Source organism: Harpia harpyja, chromosome 2, assembly GCF_026419915.1.
Source record: "Harpia harpyja isolate bHarHar1 chromosome 2, bHarHar1 primary haplotype, whole genome shotgun sequence".
In the NCBI taxonomy this organism is placed as follows: Eukaryota; Metazoa; Chordata; class Aves; order Accipitriformes; family Accipitridae; genus Harpia; species Harpia harpyja.
In genome coordinates, this window is record NC_068941.1 from 59,997,306 (window position 1) to 60,021,377 (window position 24,072).

The 24,072-nt window shown below is 41.2% G+C and overlaps 1 protein-coding gene across 2 annotated transcripts in view; it reads left to right on the plus strand.

Moving 5' to 3' along the window:
- Window positions 1-24,072, plus strand: part of SCFD2 (sec1 family domain containing 2) — a 207,632-nt gene that overhangs the window by 70,254 nt on the left and 113,306 nt on the right. For both annotated transcript variants that reach the window (XM_052780070.1, XM_052780071.1), the window contains exon 5: window positions 18,496-18,745. In XM_052780070.1, the coding sequence (XP_052636030.1) occupies window positions 18,496-18,745 (250 nt within the window). The remainder of the gene's footprint in view (window positions 1-18,495; window positions 18,746-24,072) is intronic.

Genomic DNA, 24,072 nt, shown 5'->3' on the forward strand with positions numbered 1-24,072 from the left:
GGTGGGATACAGTTAATGGCAGCAGCATAGCACTAAAGAAAAATAAATAATTCCCTTTTACTTGCAACTGGCCAAGGCCCAAATCCTGAAACATCATCAGTCATCCTTGATGACTCGATGAGATCATAAACTGAATGAGGAAAAATAATCTTGAATTTAACTTAAATTGTGATTGGCACAGTAAAAATTAACTTTCACCCCAAAAATTTTTTTTCTTCTTCCAAAACATCTCTAATTGCCGCCCTTCCCAGCTTTTCCCCACCCATTGCAGAACTTCCAAGTGCTTTTCACTGTTGGTGGATGTCATCCCTTATCCTTCCACGTCTGTTTCAGCATGTGCTTTTAGTTTTTTGTTGAGAAGCAAACTGCTTTTGCATTTCTTCCAAAAAAACATTCTAAGTGTAGCCTTCATATAAATACTGAACATCATGTTATTCATAACCTCATAATTCACCAGTCTACCAGCTGAATAATGTAGCAGGCACGGAAGACTGAGAAGCAAAGGATGTTATACAGACCAAGAGAGCCATTCTGACAAAAATCTGTTGGGGAAAAACTTCCTGGGAAAAATACGTGAAGTTTCTTTTTCAGTTCTTCACACATCTACAGCCTATTATGAACAAAATAGACACTCTAGGGAACAATTATGTACTGTCAGGAAAATTGACTTGATATTTTAATTTTTACAGCTGTTTATATTTTGCACCATGATTTTTTACAAAGTTTCTGTATAATATCCCTTGAGATAGAGGTTTGTTCTTCATAAGCTGGTAGCTTTAAATATAAAAGTTCTGGCAAGTTGGAGACCTGGTAGAAATAATACTAAAATTCCACCAGCAGTATAAAGTCCAGAGGTTGTGAAGTCAGTTTTGGAGCTGGCAAACTACACCTTTATTTAAAAGATAAAGCAGCGTGTCACGAATTTTGCAGTTGGACAATGATCATTACCAATTATTTGAGAAACATCAGACACATGGTTGGAAGAATCAGTTCGACACTTTTTTTTGACAAGCAATAAGCAAGGAAATTTTGTAGTTTTAGATCATTGGTTTAAAGGCACTGTTACATCCTAGCTGTTCATGGCACATACGAAGTAAGTTGAGAGTATCAGTCTGGTTCTTAGGGGTCTAATTGATGCTAAATTGGCAGAGATTGAGTAGGAAGGGAGCTTGGGCTACCCCCTAACCTCTTGAGCTTTTGCATACTTAGTTTATCAGTTGTGTAGATAAGGGCTTTTGCTTCACTGTGCTGTCAATCTGGTCCTTGCTCTAAGATGAAAACGCTGAATTTAATTATGTAGTTGTGGGCCTGGGTTCAGCCATCTCCTGTGATATCAGATGTGTAAAGTGAACCTCTGCTGGAAATTAGTGTGTATTACTGATGAGTGTTGGGAACAAAATATGTGAGTGATCTTTTCAATAGATACTGTGAGAGGTTTATTTTTTTTCCCCTTAATTAAAAAAAAAATGAGAGGCATAAATGCTGACTTAGAATTGCTCTGGTTGTGTTGAAATGGTGGACCAGTCATGCTATTTATTTATTTATTTACATAATAAGATTTAGGAGGAAAGCTATTCTAGACTGAGTTAAATTTCTGTCAGCATATGACAATGACATGTTATTTTATGTGGAGAGAACTTTGTAAGTTGAGAACTTGTGATTTTGGAGGAATGTCTTTCGAAGGCTCGCTGCTGGTTGCAGCTTACAGTGCTGGAGGGATGCAGCCAAAATAGTATTTTAACTTTTTTTTTTTTCCAAGTTACACATGTCAATTTTTCTGGTTGTGTTGGCAGGAGGCTCAGTGTGCGGATAGATGTTTATCCTTTTATACGTGATCGTGTTCATGTAATCATTCTTGCCAGAAAGTGGGGACTTAAGTACAGAGGATTTGGAGACACAGATTTTGTGGACGTGGCTGTTTTGACAGTAGTCTGCAAGACCCTTCCCAACAGCCAATGCATTGAGTGTTTGGATGTGAGAACTGTGGGCTTTGTGGCAGCGCCCTGCTGTTGTCAGGAGAGGGAAACACGGCTGCCGTGCACTAGGGCCATATGGCTCTTCTAGGGCCACAGTGTCCCTTGAAATTGAAAGGACCAATAGTAAAGGTTAAGTGTAACGTGTCATTCTGGGGTATTTTGTTTCAATTTCACTTTACTGAAGTTGCCACATACCTTTCTCAAGTGGTTGGACATTGAGATTTAATAACCTTGTCTTCTAAGTTCATGCTATTTTTAGGTGAGATTGGGGGCCAGTGAAACATGTGACCTAATTCAAGAATGAGAATTAGCGGAGTGGTCCTTTAGGACCAATTCTTGGTTATTTTGCAGTTGGCTCAGTAATTGCTAGCCTGCACTGGAAAGAAGGGCTAAGAAAAGAAAATGGCTGTGCTGTTTCTGATGAGAACTGCTTACTGCTCAAAGCTAGGTCAGCTCTTGCAAATCCCATTGATACCTTGATCTCAGGATACAGGGTGAGTTTGGACATTCCAGTAGTCCAAAAAGAAATTGCAAATGAAGAAATTACTTTTCTTCATTGTTTTACCATTGCCATCATCAAAGTTGCCTTTGCTGTGCTGTTTCTATATTCGTAGCTGCAGCTTCAGAGCCTGTTCTAAATTTCATGGCTGTACCTGCACTCTTTGCAGAGATTGGTATAAAATACTGGCTTTTATAGCTCACTCTTACTCTTTTCCTGATGTTTGGTTGTTGGTAAGTTACCTATTAGTTATTCTCAGGCTGAATGTTTTGCTGTGAATTTTCTGTTGCTCTGTGCCATTCAAGATGAGGATTTGCCCTTCTTACCAGGATTTTAATAGCTCCACACCAAAAGTTGGTAGATCCATGTATTTGGAAGGGTTTGGCAGATAAGGGTATGTTCTGGAAGATTAGGTGAGTAATGAGTATAACCTTCAGGCATCTTCCATGAATTTAGCCTTTCAGATTAAATGTAAAATACTGTTGTTCCTGTCGTAATCTAGAAATTTAGCAAGCTGTTTTTTGTTAAAAGCAGTAAGAATTAGGGGTAACTGAAGAGATTTTAGAAAATCCTTCTCATTACTGTTTCTTCTTTTGGTAACAGCAAATAGGTATTCCCCATGTCCTTCACTTTATCCATGTGTACCAAAAGTTTGCAAGTTTTAAACGATCACTAAAATAGTTAAATAATCATTCTTCTTGTTCCCCTCATAATCCTCTGGGAATGGGGGTACTGGGAAGAAAGATTCCAGGAGCCAGTTCTCCTGCAAGAATGAGGAGTACGGATCACTGGTTTTGGAGTATTCGTCCACTCAGCACACTAGTTTTGAGTGTCAAGATCTGGCAAAGAAATTTAGCTGGCTTCCCCAAGGGGAGTGAAGGCCATTGAAGGCAGTGAATATAATCGAAGCGGCTTCATTTTCCTTTTCTGACGCTTATGCCAAGGATCACCTAAGCCCTCACAGAAGTTCTGCTAAATAGAAAAAAAACGTTGCACTTAATGTATACGTTTGCCTTCAGCAGCTAATGGAACATTGGTGCCGTATATTCACATCATCTTTCATTTCAGACGTGAAGTATATAGTGACTTCTGTTTTTTCCTTGAGGAATTTGGTTTGTCAGAGAAACATCTGGTTTATGTAAATGAGCAAGGAATTTGGTACACGAGAAGATGATTGCAAAATAGTATCTATATGGTCTCTGCGTCAGTAATTCACCTACATTTTGAAAAAATAAACGTATGTTACTTCTCTAAATGCTGTCCCTTTTTCGGTGTTCAGTGTTAACGAACATGTTTCCCTCCTGCGAATGTAAAAAATTAAAAAAAAAAAAAAAGGGGGGGGGGGGGGAAGAAGCATGTTCGCCCTGGTAACGTAGGGCTATTTTCCTGATGTTCGGCTGACGGCTGCAGAAGGCTGACCTTCAGCCTGGATCGGGTTTCCAGGCGGCGGCTCTGCTCCCTCCGGCGCTCCAACACTGCCACCTGCAGGGACCCCAACCCGCACCCGCCGACCCCGGTCCCCGCCGCCGGCCGCGGCCCCGGCCCCGGCCCCGGCCCGCCCAGGGCAGCAGGAGCAGCCTCGTGGCTGAACTCGTTTCCAGGCTTGCGGGAGAGTAACGCGTGGTGCCGCTTCGGGCTGGGCGATAAGCGGCGGGTTTGCTTCTGTCCCGCTCTTTTGCGTTTTTAATAACGGATAGGTGTCCTGCGATCCAGCGTGTTGATGTCCGGGAGTGTGCGCTGGCTTCCTTCCAAACCAAATGTAGAGGTCTACGGGCTTTTCTTTTGCGTAAAGCAAGCTAGTAATTCACCTTAATAAATTCAAAGCGCTGTTGAGCATAGAGAAACAGTTCTTGTGTCAAAGTTTAATTTTTTTTTTTTTTTTTTTTTTTAAATCTGGCTCCAGATTGGTCATGTTTTATTAAAATTATTTTGGTGGCCTTTCTGTTGCATGTTTTCTGATGTGGAAAAACAAATCAAAACCCACTTATCACATGAATCATTGTTAAAGTCAGCAGTAGTCCTCTGTGTAAAATCTGCCAGTAAAAGCCGGGAGGATGGGGATTAAACCTGGAGCACATTAAATTAGTTCCAGTCTATCCCGAGCAGGCTCTGCATTGCTTGCTTAGGCAGGCAAAACGGAAACAGGCAGTTTATAACAAGGCTGGTTTAAAAACTGTGGGGTTCATTTGAAAAAGATTTATATCCCCCACTTATATAAACATTACAAATGTAGGCTGCAAGCAGGAGGCAAATCTTTATCGAAATCTCTTTAAGAGCTTTTTCATTGTGAATAAAATGGACAGCATGTACTCTTGTTTGAAGATTCGCCAATATTTGTACAATAATCTTTTCTCAATGCTCTGACTAATTAAAATACGGCTCAGGGTAGAACAGCGAGACCACCAACCGGTAATTTGCTGGGATCTGACAAAAGTGGCGATGACTGAGGTGGCAGAGCGAAATTATTTGGAGGCAGGAGAAAAGATTGTCCTGAGACTAGTTTAGGTTTTCTGTAGTGGTTATTAAAGAAAGGTGAAATTTTAAAGAGAAAACAACTGTGTCTAGATTTATCTTCACCCACCCCCCTTCCCTTGTGGATGCTGCTGTTCTTAAACAGTAGCATAGAAATTTTGTGGGGTTTGTGATCTTTGCTAGGGCCTGCAGAACTTTCTGCTGAGAAGGTTGGAATGTTTGCTCCAGTAAAACTAAAAGTAGTCTTCGACGCGAGGGTCCCAGCTGACGGCTGGAGTAGCCACTTGCATTGTAACATTTGGGAGTTACTTAATTGTGATGATGTTATTTTGAAAGTTTATTTTTAGAAGGATTAAACATACATTAGTGCAGTAAAATTTTTTTTTCCTATTTTTATTTTTAGTATTAACACACAATTTTATTTCTAGCTGTTGCAATACCATTTTACTTTGTTTATTTAGGGTACATGTTGTAAGAGTTGTCCAGATACTGGATTTAACAGAAAGTGCTTTTCATATTTCATTTTGATGGTAATAAACAGTGTCTAAAAGAGCTTTATAATACTCATCTGCCTTCCAAAATAGGATCCAAGTCTCAGATAAATGACTTAAAGTATTTTGTGAGTTGTAACATGTAACCAAGATCCTCTGGATTCTGTCATTCAAACTATGGTTTCTCATACCTCTTCTTTTTTGCTGCCATGGTGTCTTCATACAGAATAGTACTTATGCCCCAAACGTCTGATTCTCATGTCCTGAGAGCAGACTGACAGACAGCTTGTTAGAAAAGCAGGAGCTTTCTGTGCTGTGGAGGGGGTGAAGAATTTTCTAGTAGTTGCCAAAAAAGAAATTAGTATTTTTCTGCTGTTACAGTGGTATGGGTACGCTGCAGTAGAAGCTGTGTACGGTAGAGGTTGGAAACACTCCCACCCTGAGGTGTGGGGAGCCAGATAAGAAGAATAGAAATTATATCAAAGTCCTATTTTCTCTTTCATGCAAGAGTTGTGCAAGATAGACTGCGAGGTAGATAGACGTACCCGTACTGGCTTTTGAAAAAGAAGCCAGTTAATACTGAGCTCTATCCTGTGACAGCTTGACTGCTATTGATACTGAAACTAAATAGGTTACAGCGGGCTCAGAGTGTGCCTCTGCTGTATTGGCGTCAGCGTACCATGACTTGCGGTGTATGCAGGGGCTGCAAAGGGAATTATTTGCTGCACTGAATGTTATTACTCATACCTGGGACTCAACATCAGACTATCAGAGCACTTGAATTAACGCTTGGTAACGTGAGGAAGCTACCGCTGCTTGCAGGTGGAGAAAAGCAAGAAGCTCGCAGTCGAACGTGGAGGTGAGCGTCGGTCTCCAAAGTCTCAGTCTGGTGCCTGACTACTGGGCCATGCCTCCTTTCTCTCCTACCAAAAAGCACAATGGGGAACTAGAAAATATCTTGGTACATCACTGTCTAGCATATACAACTGCATGGGGGGGGGCAGGTTTTTTGTTGGATTTGTTTGGGGTTTTTTTAACATTGCACATAAAACCAGCTTTTTTTCGCTTGTTACTGAAATCTGAATTGTTAAGTGTTATAACTCAGCACATTTTGGTATTCTCCTGGAATAATTTAAAAAAACAGCTAATATAAAGGTAGCTTAAGTCACATCTGGGCTTATCTTTAAGGCTGGGGTTTTTTTCTAGTTAAAATGACATGGAATATACATTTCCCCAGATCTTCAGAGTGAAACTTGAACATAAGAAATCCTTTCTGCATGAAGCAACTAGGAAATATATATGAAAGTAACTAAAAACTTCTGAAGTCTTTAAATGTTTGGAATGACATGCATGATTTAAGTGTTTTTAGATATTGGGACCAGATGTCCTGTGCTCCGGTTGGCTCCCTTTGCCCAAATGTGATATCATGAGGGATAGTTATGCTGACTCAGGCGTTCGGCTGAGTGGGAGGGAAATCCCAGGGGACAGAAAGCTGGGATTGTTTTTCTAGTTGTAGCTCGTGCTGGACAAACGGACGGGGAGGAGGTGTGGCAGGAGCAATCCCTGGCCGCCAAGATGCCCTCACATGGTCCTTCCAGCTGGTGGTAGGAGAGCAGCCCGACATCTTCTTCATCCAGAGCAAGGAGCCAGCTGCAAAATCACTGCCAGTGCCACCCAGCATGGGCCAGCCCTGTGGGGGGACGATGGGAGCGCTGAAAGGAGCCGGAAGAGGAGAGGACTTGCTGCATTCCAGCCGTGAGAAGGGCACATGGGCCAAGGGGCATGGAGTATCATGACTGACAAGGAGGTGTTGGGTATACTTACTAATAACTGGCGCCCTAAAAGGTCATATACCCATGCACAGGCATGCCCAACCCAGGGCATGCAGTCTGTTCACCACCGCACGTGAATACCAGCGTTGAGGATTCCTACTCAGTTAAGGAGCTGAAGGAACCGCTCGTAGGCAGTCATGTTAAACTGTGCTTGAAGAGAGAACTGTCAGCTTCTAGAGCAGGAAAACATTTCCAGGATGGGATGAGAAGATTAAAAGAATGGGATTTCAGAAGTTTTTCACTGTAGCACTATCACAGCGGAAAAATAATTGTCATTTTGCCTATGCCTGTATTTCACTTGATGTTTTATATTAGATATGTGATCAGTAGTCATTGTGGCTGCAGTTCTTGCATATTTATAGGGAAAAAAATACATCCTTTACTTTGAAGGATCGCTGTTGTTTCTGCCATCCTCTGCTCTCTGAAGGATGGTAACCTGATTAGTTTTTAATGGCAGTGGAAAATTGGACAGGAAAATTAAGGTTTTAACCTGATACATTTCATAGGATGAAATGAGATATAGTTGTATAATTAAGCTTGTTTTATTCTTCCCAACCTCAAAAAGGGAAGGAAAATGTTCTTCCTTGTGCAAATCATGCCACAGCGAGCATCCTCCAGTGAAGATGTCCTGTCAATGAAAGATTCCTTCCACACACAAAAATGGATGAGGGGCTCATAAGTTACAAACTTACTCATGCATGTGACATCTGCCTTTAATCACCATGAAAGCCTGAATCCTGTTTAAAGCATGGTGAGCCTTGTACAAGGGCTAGAAATGTCAGTACTCTATTGTGATAACATTTACTGTACTGATTAACAGCCGTGGTGCTCTGCAGCGGACTGATAATCTGCCTTCGCATGTCTTTGTGTTGCCGTTCTGTCTCCTTCCTGTGGTTCCAACCAGGACTGTGGGCAGAGCAGTGGGATCTTCTCCTGTGCAAACCTCCCATGTCCATATATTTTTGCTTTGTCATTTATGTCATCTGTTATGTCTTAGTCTATCTGCATACAGAGGTATAAAATATTTTAAAGACAGTGCAAAACATTTCCAAGTTAGCTACTGTTTAAATTCATACCTGTGAAATGCAGTAATGTGATCTAGCATCTAGCCTCATATGACCATCTCATGCAAGTTGATGTTTAAATGGCTTTCAAGTTTCTTGACTCGTAGGAGTTTCAATTCCTAGTATTTTGGTAAATTCCAACAGGTTTTGGCAAGTATGTTTATCTTAGTGGTAGATTTTCACTTTTTGGCCTTTTTTTTAAGAAAAGGAGCAAAAGAGAAGGGATAGGGAGAGAGAATGCTGCTTTGCTCAGATCTGCATCCACTTCCATTGAAATTGTCAACAAAAAGTTGGGTTTCAACGATACTGTGAAATGGAGTGTTTTGGTCAAAATAGTACCCTTATTCAGCATATTTCATGGAATAGTATAATCTCTAAGCATCGCTAAAAGCTATCAGGTATATGTTTGGCCCTAACTTAGCTGGAATCATGATTTGTATGATGCTTTGGTGCAAACTGGCATTGGTGCTTGTGGCAATGTATGATAGAGGTCCTGATTGTCTGTTAATATCAAACTTCTACGGGCCGAAGCTGACCGGATTTGTTTAAAAAAGTTTGATGGTGAGGTAAGACACTTCAACACAAGAAGCCAACAGCAATAAGAAAACAAATGTCTTTCAAATGAACCCATACAGTCGTGTGGGCTCCAAACTCCTGTTTTTCACCCGTTAGGACTTGTTTTCCCGTTTTACACTTGTCCCAGGCCATCTCATTTTTTCATTTCTGGTACCAGTGTCCACCATGGACTGACCCATCACCAAAAGTCTGGAGGTTTCCCTGCAGCCCTGAGGAGTTTCTGAAACATCTGACATTAGACTGGCGCAGGAGTGAAGGATGATGTATAGAACAAAGGGCTGAGAGAAGGAGGTGCCTCAAAAGGCAAAAATGTGGAGAAAAAGGGACAAGATGGGGTTATTTTGACTGTCAGTCTCCTTTTATAACTTACTCCTGTGTGCCAGCTCTCACGGCATGTCCAGTATTTCAGTATGTATTACCTTTATCCTTTCTGCTATTTCTATTTTTCCCTTGCAGTTCACAATTCTTTTCACTGCAATTAAGCACTGTGCCAAAGAGTTTATGGTTTTATTCACCAGATGCATTTTATGCATAGTGTTTTATTGCGTGAGACCGCTGAGTTTGTGCTTTCTGCTTGTTTTCTGTCCTTTCACCCTCCAAAGTCTTTCTTGAAATATGCACACCACCAAGAGCATCTCCACTAACTTGAGAACTGGAAAAATCATAAGTTTCAGCTTCCCTTGTTTCTCCTGTGCCTTTCTTGACTAGATTCAAGAGCTGTCTCATACTCTGAAATTTTCTTCTGTCTGCACAGATAAACTGTTATTCTTCCTTTTGATATGCCAACTGTCTCTCACTCTGAAGAAATTTAGTCTTTTAGTTGTTTTATAGTTCTCTCCAACATTATGTCTAGTTTCCACAGGTTCTTAGAAATGTGGACACTGGAACTGGGCACAATATATCGGAACTGATCCTGACAGTGCCACATACTGTAATAAACCTGCTCCCCTACTTCTTTCCCCTGGATACTGTATTTTGTAGTTATATTGGTCCTTTTGCCATGACTTTGAGGTAAGTACGTCCATTCTGGATTGGATCAAAAATGTAGCTGAGCTAGTTTGCTTTTTCTAAGCGTACTCAAAGCAGCTGCCTACAGAAAATTAAGAGAAGAGGACAAGGTTATATGATACTCTCCCAACTCTGACCGTTTTGAGTTCTGCAACAGATGTGGTTTCTGTGTATTTACTAATATTTGATGAAAAAATTTTCCCCTGTGAGTTTTCCTATCATCTTTGTGAACTCAAGTAAGAATTTAGCAGCACAACAGCCTTTGGCAAGGAGTTCCACATATGAGCAAATTGCATGAAGAACTACCTCCATTTAATTTGCTTTTTAAACTGGCTCCTACCAGCTTCGTTTATTGCCCCTTAGTTCTTGTGTTGGGACAGAGAGTGCACAATCAATCCCTACCCTATCTGTGATTTTTTAGACCTTTTATCCCCTCTGGGTCATCTGTTTTTCCAACCTGAAGGGTTATAACTAGGGTTCTAAGCAGGGATTCATGTCCTATTCTTTGTCCAGAGCATTTCTCAAATCTTTTCAGTAACCATCTGGCGGGATAGAATCCCCTCCTGCAGATATGGTGTGCACTATTGAATGACTGATTTGGTTGTACTATATTTTTCTTGATTTATACCCCTTTTATTTGTTTTCTGTCCCTGTGGATTCTTATCCTTTGCTTTGTAGTGACTGAACGCTTTCCCATTGTTCTCCTCAAAGCTGATGTGAGCTTTAACCTCCTAGGATATTATGTTATCCCCATGCCCTTTTCTCAGTTTTGAACCCCTACCATCTTCTGGCAGTTTTCCCAATATTCCAAGGCTTATAAAAACAAACAAACAACCTCAAAAAACCACACACAAAAAATCCTGACATGCGTAGCACCAAGATCTTTCTCTGGTACATGTTTTATCTTAACTGTGCCTGTACTCCTTTTTCATTCTTCGGACATCATTTTTGCCGTGCTGATTCATGTTTTTACCGAGCACGTCTGTAGAAGCCATCACAGCTAAAAGCTTTTGACTGAGTATGTTGGAAGTACTCCCTTTTTAACTTGCTGATGAGTCTCTTATGTCAGACATGCGGTGATTTAAGTAAAATTGTCCTTATCCTTGCAGAGCTTTGTCTAATAAAATCCAGACTTATAAAATATCCTTTTTTCAGTATGCTGTTGCCCCTGAGCCCCCATGAACCCATTACAGTATCTTAACACAGCTGTACATTTAGATGGTTTCCAAAGAGGGAGGGAAAAACTGGACCGTATGATGTAATGATGCATCGCCAGACAGCATAACTCACTGGGATGAGGTGATTTCTGTACTGTGGAAGATTAGATATCAGTGGGTTTATTAGAAGTTTTTGTGATGGCATTTAAATTTTAACAAAATGTATGTGTAAGTCTTGCAGTTCTGACGTAGTAACTGAATCTGCCTCTTGTAACACAAGAAACAAAAATAACTGAAGAAGTTGCAAGGTGGTTGAAAACAGGAAATTGTCAGACAACTGTGGTGCTCAGTAAAGACAGGAGAAAGGTGATAAGAGGAAATCTTAATTATGTTGTTCAAAATATAATTTCTTTTTATGTCCTAAGGAAGTTAGGTTAAAGAAAAATACTGGAATACACTACTTTGGCTATGGGTTATAGGTGGAATCCAATTGCTTAGGTCATGATCATGGGCTAGGGAGTTACTTGCTGAAAGAACTGTCCTGGGCTTTGCTTTTGTTTTGGTGTTAGACATGATAGGGCTTGAACAGCTTGTTTTAAATATTTTTGTTGTTATCACATATTAGCTGTTAAGTATTGGTGGTGTGGTTTTGGAATTATGCAAGACGTTAAAAAAAAAGAATTCTGACCAGAAGAGCTTACAAATGTTGTGCCTTTTAAAAGCTTTATGTTGTAAGTTAATTTTTCTTGCCTTTGACTCATCACTGTGTTTTGCAGTAAGTGCTAACATCCTGGATAGATATTCAGCAGGTAAAAATTAGCAAAGGACTGTTGATGTCTGTAGTGTTGACTGACAGACACCAATTAAGAATCTGGCCATATGACAGTGTATTGAAGAAGTCATCCAAAGAGCAGGTGATTATTTATATAATTTTCTTTTATATCTCTTGGCAACCTTAAACTCTAGTTCATGTAGGCTTCAAGCCAGCACTGTTGCATAAGGAAGTGGTCCAATCCTTGGCCTTCGTGGCTAGTATACGTGTTTCTGTGGCCAAGCCGTAAACCCGAGGAGAGAATCACTCTGGTTAAAATGATTTGTTTTAATGCATAGTCACAGAAACACTTCAGCAGGCGCAGAAGAGAGAGGCCGCTGTCGTGGGCAGAAGGCAAGAATGAAGGCCAATTGGGAGAGCATGCACGTAGGAGGAATGTGAGTCTGTGTCTTTGACAGCATGAGCCAGGTTAAAAATAGCTTTTAAAAAGCTTACTCGTTTTCTTTTATTTGCTTTTTATTTGTTTATGGTAGAATTTTAAGACTCTGTCTACAAGGGCTGCCTGGAAATTGTCTCTGCAGTTTTGAGAATATAGTTCCTGGGGCAGTGCTCAGAGTGGGTGATAAATGCAGAAAAGGGGACAGGAGATAGAATTGGCTCTGTAGGGATATTTCATTAAAGACAGAGGAGTCATTAAGAGTAATGACAGAGGAGACAGGTCCTAGGTGCTTTTACTGTTTCCTGTGTCTCACTAGCAGTTTAGTTCTCTGCTATTTTCTTTATACATGTATTCTTGGTAGATTTCTGTATCGTCTATCAAGTGAATAGACAGACACTGCCGTTAAAGAGAGGAAGATGCAAGTCTCTTGGTATTGACAGGGGCAGTCATAAACCTTTTTTGGTCCCCAGCAAAAGGCAATGTGATCTTTCTCCTTATCTTTAATGACTTACACTTTTTTTTTTACTGGAAGCGGCCATTTACTGCCACCATCTCACACCTCCACTCTCAAGCTGCTGTGAGTTCACAATGCTTCATCTGCTTTCCCCTAAGGCTAAAGTTTGCTCCTTCCCCCTGCAAGGCGAGCCTTTGTAAACCCTCCCCAGCTGGAAACATAAGTTTGAGACTAAAACTTTTCTGGCATCCAAACTCACTTCCTGCAAAAGGAAGTGTACAGACAGTGGACTTCAGTTATCAGAATGATTTCATCGTCTTCTTAAATAGCCTGCCTGAATAATTGGATGCTATATATTTTGATGCTGACAGATTGAGGGGTTTCCTAATGGTGAGAGTGTAGTACTTCGAAGATCTTCATTATTTGTGTTGTGTTTTGGGTTGGTTATTCTTCAGTCATACCGTACAGATACGTAAAGAGAAGACATTTTTATCAAAACCTGCCCAAATCAAGAATTATAATGATATCTAGAGCTTAATATGGAAAAACACAATTTGCGTGGTAAGATCATGCTTACTGATTGATTGTGTCAAATCACTAGTCACTCATAGGCCATTTAATGAAAACTAAATACATGAAATGATTGTTTTGCTGGGAGTAGGGAGTACAGACATCTTCTCACCCATATGGAAATTACGTGTAATCAACCCCAAATCTCAGGTGGCCAAACAGTGTAAAACAGCAAGTAACAGAACTGCAGCATTTGATTTACGGGCAGCTGAGCACTGCAGGCAGCTAAGACTGCTCCTTAGCTTGGCAGTGCCTCTTGTTTTCGTTAAGATGTCTGCTGCTGCAAATCTGTTGCCATTGAAGGATCTGAGCTGGTTTTGCATACCCTTGAGGTCCTCCCTTGGTGCCATTGTCACTCTCAGCAGCTAGAATATTCTGTCTTCGTCTGAATAGTGGGGAAGCTAATACGCTGCGTGGCAAAATCATGAAACACAAAACATCAAACCCAGGTAAAGCATGACAAATCAAATAGTGCAACATTGGAAAGCTGCTTATTCCACGTCTCATGAAGCGTCTTTTCCCACCTAAGTTACCAATAAAAGGAGCTTCTATTAAATAGGGTGGTCCAGGAGCATGGGGCAGCAAATGACCCAAGGGCTTGTGAGTTTCCACTGATCCTTCTGCTGGTTTTACCTGCAGCTGGGTTTTGGGGTTGTTTTTTAGTTTTGATTTTCCCCAATAAAATTCCTCACTATTGTAAAGCTGTGTGGTTCCCATTCCGAAAAGTTCTGTTAACTCATGCGACCTCTGAAGGAATTAAACATGTTTTGCTTCCTAAGCGGAAAGCCACTAGAATATTTACATAGTGAAGTAGTCTCTTAAGATTTATCTCCTCCTTCCTCCTGGATTTTAAAAGAAAATAAATTCCACTTGCTTGAAGTTGGTTTTTGCTTTAATATTTTTAATGATGTGCTGAGGACAGTGGGCTGGAACCGCAGGGATTAGAGTGCTCAGTTCTCTTCTCAATTTTGTCAGGGACACGTGTTAATTCAAGTAAACTCTGACCCTCCTCTTCTCTTCCTCGCCAGCACACTCTGTTTTCCATTGTCTAAAAGATGTCTAATGGTACATATGGCTTTAGATTCTTACAGGTTTATTTAATACCGAAAATAATGCCTCTCACAGAAATGCAAAATTTTTTTCCTTGTTTATTACACTTCCTCTTAATTCCTGTAGATCCTTTAAATCACATTTTAAATGTCACTTTTGAAGCACAATATCATGTTCAGTGTTTAAAAACTGAAAAAATGATTTTTTTTACTTTCTTCACTGTCCTCCCATCTGCCAAAACTCGGGCCTTTTGCAAAAATCAGCAAATCGACGTCAGTTCATTTACCCTTAGGGATAGTAAATTATTACACAGCTTAAGTTATAAAAATAACTAACTAAGGAGGGTGGAGGAGAGAGATGGAAAACAACAAAAATCTATCGCAAACTCTTCCTGGATTCTGAAGAATATATGATTATAGCATTAAAATGTCCAAACAAGGCAACTGAGCAGAAGGTGTTAGAGCTTGGGCCTTAGCTGGCTGTGCATTAAGCAGCGTTAATGTTTTTATACAGCCTTTGGAAAGCTCAGAATTGACCTGCTTTTATTATTTTTATTGGCTCCCTTGATGATAGACAAATGGGGCTAACCTGAGGCCAGCATAACCAGCAGGAAATTTGGGTCATGGGTAGTTACATTTTTAAAACTGGTGTTTTAGGGTTGTTCAATCAGGGTAATTGATTGATTGTTAGGCGGTGCAGGGAGCCCCTAAATCATCGGAGGTGGCCAGATAATGACAATCTGCCAGTGGATTTTGTTTGAGGCAAATTTCCCAGCTCCCTGCGGAGCCATGCTCTGCAGTGAGGCTGCAAGTCCCTGTTTTTTTTTCATGCATGCTCCAGTCCAACTGGCCTGTTTGGACAAAATAGCCTCTGAAACTTGGCAGTTCCATTTGAAGTCCTCTGTAATGCCATTTCCCAAGAGATAAGGGAAAAACATTCCAGAGAAGTTCATACCCCAGAAAGACCCTATGTGCGTTCTGAAGTTAACGGTTTATTATAGCTCTTTATTATTTTTTTTTCTCTTTCATTTTTACTTTGAAGATAAGAGGTGGCAATTGTTGCTTTAAGTTGTTGAGTTTTAGCCCACCCTATAGTAAATCATCCTGGAAGTTTATACCCAATTTTTTTTTATCATGTATGCTTGAAAGTTTGCCAGAGATGCTGTACACGTGTACCTTCAGGAGCTATTATCCTCAGACAGGAGCTGTTGACCGTACTGTTTTATACAACCATGTGCATCCTCAGTGCTCCATGCATTTGGATAATTTGTGCATGCAAAATAGAGCTTTTTCAAGAATTTATCTTTGGTGTTGTAGGAGCATGCTATGAGATATTTAGCGATGGAGTGAAGTAGAGAGTTTGTGTGTTTGGAGGGGAGGGGGGGATAGATGATGTGCCAGTAGATGGTAGATGATGTTCAATAAAACGTGGCATTGGACTTGCCTCTCCTTAAAAGTGAATTCAGATTAATGTATATTGAAGTTTGTCATCTATTCCAGAATAATTCCACGTGTAGGTTAATCTTCCGTTCTTAGATTTTTAGGGTTGATTAGGCTTTTGCTTGTTGCGGGTGGCTTCCTCCCAGTGGCTGCATACCTCTGAGTTCCTTGAAGTTTTGTCTTTTTCCATTTTAGGAGCTGGATGGTCTGATATTTATTGTACTGGCTTACAGATGAGAATTTGTTTGTGTCACTTTTCAAGAAGAGAGCAGGTAATACTGAACTGAGGCAGGGCTGAGTTGGAATTTGGGAACCGTCAGCCTCGTCTTGAGGGTGGCCCAGCTGCCAGCATATGCCAGACTGGCACCAAACACCATGGATTTGCTTCCAGGCAGAGCAGCGCCTGGACTTGCTGTGCATGTGATTTAACGCTCCATGCCCAAACACATACAGGGTGCCAACCCTTCCCAGATTTCTAAATGTTCTTTTTTGGCCCTCACATGCTTTTGACCACTGTAGCTTTGTAATTTACTGCTTCAAGTCCACAGTTGCACTTACTGTTAGGTTTAGCATGTGGGCAGTTAGAAAATTCTTCTCTAAGGTATGTATTCGAATAGAAACATAATACCTGACCACATTAAAGTCTCTTGAAAGATGGGTCCATAGCAAAACTTGTATGTCAGGAGCAGGGTGGAGCCCAAGTCTGCAGAAGGGTTGTTTCCTATAGCACAGGCTGGAAAAAAGTTTCTTGAAAGCTTGAGTAATTCGTGCTTTCTTTATGATCAAGGTCTGTAGTGGATCGGTGCGAGTATAAAAATTGCAGTTCATGAGGTGCTTGTTAGTGTTTCTGAGATTGTCAAAGAACAACTAAAACAAAATACAATGAAAACCAGGACCCCCTGAAGTGTTGTACGGAGTACGCCAGGACATGAAACTTTCAGTTTCCGTGTTCCTCAAGTTAGACTCTGAAGGCCCTGCCTAGGTTTCAGAGAAAACTACTCAGTTGTCGTAAGAGCTTGGAACTAAATTAATGCAGTTAAAAGCAGTGATAAACCTAATTGCATGATTTTGTTATTGTATAAACGTGTGTCTCTTTCTAGTTTGTTTGTTTGGTTTGTATTTTATTTACTTATTGTGAATCTATTTAAAGGGTAGATTATTGGTTGTGGTGCCTATTTACCACGACTAGTCTGTTTGAACTTACTGTAGTAACAACCAACAATAAATGTTTGCAGACTTGACTGTTTGGATTCTAAGAGATGCGATGTTTCGCTGTACGCTATGACTTGACCCACGGGTTTTCACAGGGAGCTGTTTGGTGATCACAGGGCAATGGGCAGGGTACCGGTGTTGCAGGAGACCTCTTGGATGGATCCAAGCGATCACTGCCAGCGAGAGAGGAAGGCTGTTCTTCTCTTCTCCCACACCTCCCTCCCCACGCAGGAGCAGGGTGCTCCTCCTGCTTGCCTTGCACTGGCCCCGCTTCTCACCTCATCCCACTGCTGAGCTGCAAACGAACCCACAGCAGAAAACTAGCGTGCGGAGATATCATACGCAGGTGTGTGTGCGCGGGGAGGGTGGCAGTTTGCCAGTACGATTAGTCACTCTGCTGTCCTGAGTGGCAGAGACCCTCACAGTGGACCTAAACCCCAGCCCTGGTGTTACATGTTGTGGATGTCAGCGTGGCACTTCAGGGGATTCATGTCTGAAGTCTCCTTTTTACAACTACAGTAAAGCTGTACGGACACCTCCCCCACAGAGGTGAGAAGAAGCAAGTGCAGTTTCAACTATTGAGGACCTAGGACATCCCAGCATACTCTCAGTTTCCCCCTCCTTTTCTCTGCCAGCCTTCCTCTCCTCTTACACACATTATGATCATCTTTCAGCCTCACAGTCACGTACTTCTCCCTGCTTCCGCACAGCCTTTGCGTTACTCACCTCGCAGCATGGATGTGCTGTGGGAATGAGCCTGACCTGCCTAGCAAAGGAGGCTTTTTCGGTGTGGAAGACCCCCGTTAAATGGCTTGAGAAGCTGGTGAGCGTGCTGTGAAGGGAGAAGAGGGTCAGGGCACGTGCCAGGCCGGTGATTGCTGCCCTGTCCTTGCTCCTGTCGTAGAGCTCTTCTGGGAAACCACGCTGGTCACTTAAACCACGTGCTTCCCAGGTAGTTCCCTCTGTTTCTGATTTTCTGGGTTTCTGACCTGAAAGCATAGGGTCAGGTTTGCAGACGTGCTGAGGGCTCGCAATAGCAACTGAAGTCAATGAGAGCTGGGCTTTGAACTCCCTGCGCAAGTACAAAATCAGGCCCAAGGAGGAGGCCCAAAATTTGGAGGAAGCATTTGACCTTGTGCTTTGTACCATTTCTACCCATACCACAGAGACCGATGCTCCCATCCTCTTATCATACTGGTACATGGAGAAGATCTGATTATCAGCCTTTTCAAGTGCTAAGGTGCTGCTATCATGAGTCCCTAGGAAAAATCTTGTAGGAAATTAATAAATTTGCTGTCTGAGCAGCAAATAAGTCACAGGACCACGTGCTGACAAATGAGAATGCAAACGTTGAACAATGTTTCATTAAATGAGCACTGCTATTATGAGAAATAATAGCTTGTGGATGCAGCCAGGAGTATGTCTGATGCTAACTGTTAAGCACTATGGGGGCAATCTGACACAATCTTCCTTCTGTTTTTCAGACTATTGGCGAGTCAGAAATGCCTAGTGTTTTGAACCAGTTATTGCCAATGATCAAGTCTTACAACGAGAGAACAAAAGATGATTATACCTGTGAGGACTTCCTTGTCTTGCTAGTATACATGTATTCTGTGGTTGGAGAAATCAGAAGTGGAAAAGAGCTGGAGGCAGCTGAAGAAGAGGTGAAAAAGGCCCTAGTCAAGGCCATTTGTGGTGAACCAGAGCCATCTCCTTTGCTGCAGAAAATAACAGGTAAGAGTCTGCTTGTGTGGTGAGAAATTAGATGGCTGGGAATGCAGGAACTGGGAGAAACATATAAAAGCGGCTTGACTCATCTGTGGTGCTGAGGGGTATATGAGTAAGCACAAGGATTTCCTGTAGATTTGTTCCATCTCCCATGTTCATATATGCCAAATGCTGACAGGCTGTCCTTGAAGAGTGCTGAGTCTGACGAAAGCTCTACAAGTTGTTCTTTTTGTTAAAGGTTGGCTAAGTTTGTGTGTTTTCATAAGGTAATCTTTCCCACAATTTCTCTCATTGATCAGTGTAAAGTTGACCCTGGGAAGTCAAAATTAATTCTGGAAACATGTTCAGTGAACCACAGTTGCTTTGTGAATACGAGGAGCTGGCCTGTCTGGCATAAAAGAAGAAATGTGTCTAAAACCAACATTGAGCTTTTTGCTGAAATGACATGAACATTAGCCTTTAAAAATAGCATGCTAAGCCTTTTTTTAGGTGAGCACTCATAGAGTAGGAAAACCCTAACCTCTTGCTGCTGGTGTCACATTTTAGAAAAAAATAATTGTTAAAAAAAAAATTGTTAAAATGAATGAACTATGGCTCGAGGGTGGCATATCTGAATGGCAGAGGGGATCTCGCTTCCTGCTGTCAGTTTTCTCAGTATTTACTAATAGTGGGCAGGTCACTGACCATGTCATCTGTGAGGTAGGGAGCATATGAACATAAATCAAGATGTTGTGAGGAGCTTACAGTTGAAAGTCTTTGCCAAGAATGGGCCTAAGTGGGGGGTCTCAAGGGTAGTGGAATAATGCTGCTGTTGGTTATTCTGGTACTATTCCCTGTGGACGCTTCTACTTCAAAATACAGGTGTGGTCTGACCGGTCTGCTGTTGCTTTGAGTGTAAAATACTGTAATGATTAAAAGACTCATACTGTTGGAATAAGCATGTTCAGTCATATTTGCACTGTGCTGTTATTTTAATACTCCTGGCCATGGTGCCTACAGTGTTCCAGGCTTCTTGTAGACTTTTGCTCTCCTGTTTTCCAGTATGTACTGCACATCTTGTCCACTATATGGTGCTCCCCTCACAACTTCAATGGTGTCTTCTACTGGACGTGATGTGATCATTTCTAAACCTCCATTTTCCTATTTTGCCTTTTCTCCTATGATCAACAGTGTTTTGAATCACAGTTTTATCAGTTTCTCTTTGTTGTGCCTAACGTAAGTATGCGAAGATTTGAAGTCTCTAAAACTTCAGTGAAGTATCAAAGAAGAGCTGTATTTCTATGTACATCGATGCTTCCCTTGTTGCCCTCTATGCTCTCAGGTTATGTAGTTGCAAGCACAGATGGAGATCAAAATAGACATTGTGCTTGTCTTATGTTCCATAACCTGTCAATAATTCCATAGCTTTTATGAAATGTTTGTATGCTTGATTTCCAGTGTGCATGTTTCCTGAGTAAAAGTGAGTATCTGGGTGTTTGCTCTCAACTTCTGGGCAGATGAACAGGTGAATGAATGTTTCAGTACAAAAATTCTTTAGTTTATGAAATAAAATTACTTCTTTTCACATAGTGGGTGGACTATTAGGAGCTTGGTGGGTGTCTGAAGTACAGCATTCATCTCCTTAGGCATAAGTATTCACTCTGTTATGTGGGGCATCTGACTATGAAAAAGAGAAGGCCTTAACACTGTGCGAGCACTGTTCAGCAGCAGCCAAAGCATTTGTGTGTTATCAACGCGGGTTTAGCCACAAATCCAAAACAGAGCACCATGCAAGCTGCTGTGAAGAAAGTTAACTCCATCCCAGCCAGACCCAGTAGAGATCGTTTTAGACCAAGCACATCATTATTACATGATGAAGTTAATTGCATAACACAAAGCCAGAGTCCTTGCATCCTTCTATTTCTGTATCTGTGTGTTTAGCACAACCATGTTTGTGCTTTCTGCACAAGCGTGTGATAGTATTTCCCCTTGCTTGCATACTTTTTTGGTTTATCAGCATTCTTTGTTTTTACATCTTATTTAGAGCGACAGTTCTTTTGACTTATTCATGAAAGACGAAAAAAAAATATTAAAACTTACTGTCGTGACCAAAAATAAGGATTGACTTGGGAGAAAAGTATAAAATGGAATTTCTAGGAATGCGCCTTAGGTAGTTTACAAGTCTTCATTCATCCAACAGATTGCTTTCTCAGCATTGGTGAAATTTGCTGAATTTGTAATTTGCTATATTTGCAGTACAGTTGAATTGGGAAGACTGAGAAAACATGAGCAGCCTTAGACCTACTCTTCCCTGAGCGGTATTTTGCCAGGCTTGTGTTCTACATCCTGCTTCCCTCTGAACCTTGGGTACCTTGCTCACTGCTTGACAGGCAAAGCAAGTCAGAACCGTAGGAGCACCCGCAAACTTTCTTTCAAAGGCACAGCAGGAGGACTTTCTTTGTAGCAGGGCTGAAAGTTGGGGAATAGATGGCAGCGCTAGTTTCCCCTTTTGGCACAATAGCGGATATAATGCTGAGACACCTTCTGCTTCCAGCAGAACATGCTATGAACTACAGACCAGCTATTCCTTTTAGCAGATACAAGTTGGCCTATTTTCACAAGGTCAGCCCAGCTCTGCAAGTTAGCAACAGCCACAGGTCTGGACAGATCATGGTTCAGACCTACAATGTTCCACGCTCATTTTACTTAAGTCAGAAACAAGAGAAAATCTTTTTTGCTCTTAAATGGTCACAAAAGTTAATTAGACTATGATAAATTTCAGTAATTCTTGGAATCACTCATTCATGATCAGAACAAAGCAAAATGTTTGTGGTCTTTTATTTTCAGTTTTCCATCAAGGTAAGTGATAGGAAGAATGCTAAATTGGATGTGTCAGGAGAGAAAACTAAGCCAGTTACTGGGTAGGTTCAAGACACTGCCTGCTGGCTCACTCCTCACCTCCAGGTTCCCATGTGGGACCTGAGTTCCTGAATATTCAATATCCATTCTGCAGTAAATCTGCTCTTACTAAGTAGCTTAACCTGCAGAGCTGCCGGTTGAAGTTTCAAACCCTGCTGGCGATGCATGATTGGACAGCTTTGGTTATAGCAACAGATAGCAAAATTCACTGTTGACTTTAAAAAGGCATATAGAAGTAATAATATGTAGGCTGCAAAGCCAAGCACTTCAATGTTGAGAAATGCCAGTAACTCAGTTTCCCATGCAACCATCATTTGACTCCTGTGTGTGTTGTAGCACAGTCTTCAATTTCATTATTATGTAGTGTATTTTCTATGAGCCATGGCTGCATTCAGTGTAGGGACTGAACACCACAGAGAACCAGAACAATGTAGCTTCAGTTATTCTTACACATGATGAAGAAGTACTAATAGAGTAAGTGATACTCTCTATATGATATTCAGCAAGTAACTTTCTCTGGGTCTCAGTTTGCAGTTCATGAAGTGGACTGGTGCTCTCAGCTTTGTGTGACTCATTTTGGAACTTGAAGAAGAAAAGCATTAGATTACATTTTCAGGTATTAGTGATTACATTTCTTTGAACAGAGAGGACTTTGTGCTCTGCTTCCCGATACACCTGGTGCCTGATGTTTTGGTTTTACTTTGGACCCAACACTGTGCTAAGGCCGTTTGGTTGATTTAAGCTGAAATTAAAAGCCATATCTCAGCTGTGGCTCTGAACTGCTGCCTAAGCCTTTTGCTTTCCTCTTCTCTGCAAAGCATGGAAGGTGTGCAGTCTTGACAGATAGATTTTTTTTTGGTTGGTTTTATTTGTTGTTCCCATGGAGTCACTTGAGAAATAAAATGCAAAACCCTTGTAAAACTTTAGAAAACTGGACTTTCGAGGTCAAGTCAATAGTCAAAGTAATAGCTGTGTTTATAGGAGGTATCTTTTATTCCTATTATACTTGTTAAATGTAAACTTACTTAGGCTTGCCTGAGTCTATGCCTGTAGGAAATCTCCCGTGATGTGGCTACCTCACAGAACTAGTGCAAACCTCCCACAAAAAATGCAACACATCAGTGCACAGGGGATATTTATGCTATGTTTGGTTTTTGGTGTTACCTAGTGAAACTGGATTAGTATTTGCGGCAGTGGAAAAGCAAGCTATTCTCGGAAGTTTAGTCTTACCTATCTGGTTGGCCCCACTAGTTTCCCTGATGTAGCCTAGATGATTACGGCCTTCTGCAGAATACGTTAAGATGCAGCACTTGTGTAAGCTTACATTGTGAAAGAAGCGTAAGCACTCACAATTTCCTGGCTGTTGAGTGTTAGGCTTCTCACCCTTATTGTTGCCTGAACGTATGTTTTCCAAAATATTTGTACAATAACGTTCTGCATTTATGTAACACCTTGTTTCATTGAAGCACTAAAAATATCGTGGAACTGTTAATTAAAATGAAAATGCAACACGTTAATCACCAATGACATTTAAGAAATAAGATACAATTTTTCTGCACACATAATAATATAAAAGTATATTAGTGGTGTTGTGTTTGATGGAACTGTTAAATAATACGTGTTGTGGTAGACAATCTTAATGCCTTGGGTAATAAAACTGAATGTAACAGTTCCAAGATTTCTCCTGGGTGTAATTTACCGCAGACATATGTTCTTCATCACTGTTTCCAGCAGAATGTTACAAATTGGAGGGGAAACAGAATAGACCAAAACATAATGGAAAATGGTGCTTTTCAACAGAATGCTGGGGTTGGGGGGGGAGTTGTCCTTTTGGTAGCTGTTAAAAAAACCCCGTTGTAAAATATTGTATTTATTTTATCATCTTATCTGTTCATCTAGTTTTGTAAATGTCCATGTAGAGCTGTGTACAACTACAAACGTATGCAAAAGTAATGCTAATAGAGCCGCAAAGCAATTAAAAATCTATTTTTTCAGCTGCGCCGTTCTCTCTTTTTCATCTGCAAATCTCTGTGGGAGCTTTGTAGAGCAGATCTGCCTTTCGTGGTGTGCTCTGGAGGCCGGGAGGCCAGCCCCAGGCACTGCCGGCCTGCGGGGCAGCCACTATGCTGCCCACGTACAGGAGCTCTCAGCTGGGGGGGTGTGCAACAGTGGCTGCAGGTATCAGTTGCACCTTCTCGAGCATATGTGTAGCAGGAACCCTCTTGTGCCAGAAGCTGCTGTTTATCAGCCTTTAAAAACTGAAAAATTTAATCATAAAATGTATTTCTGGACTTTTTCATTGCTTTTTCTAAATTCCATATGTTGAAGTGTAGGCATTGCTGTATTTGGTTAGACGCACAGTGTCTTGGCTGCTTCTGCTTCTGATTGTCCTCAGCACACGATTCTTGGGGGAAATGTTATGCAGGCTACCTAAA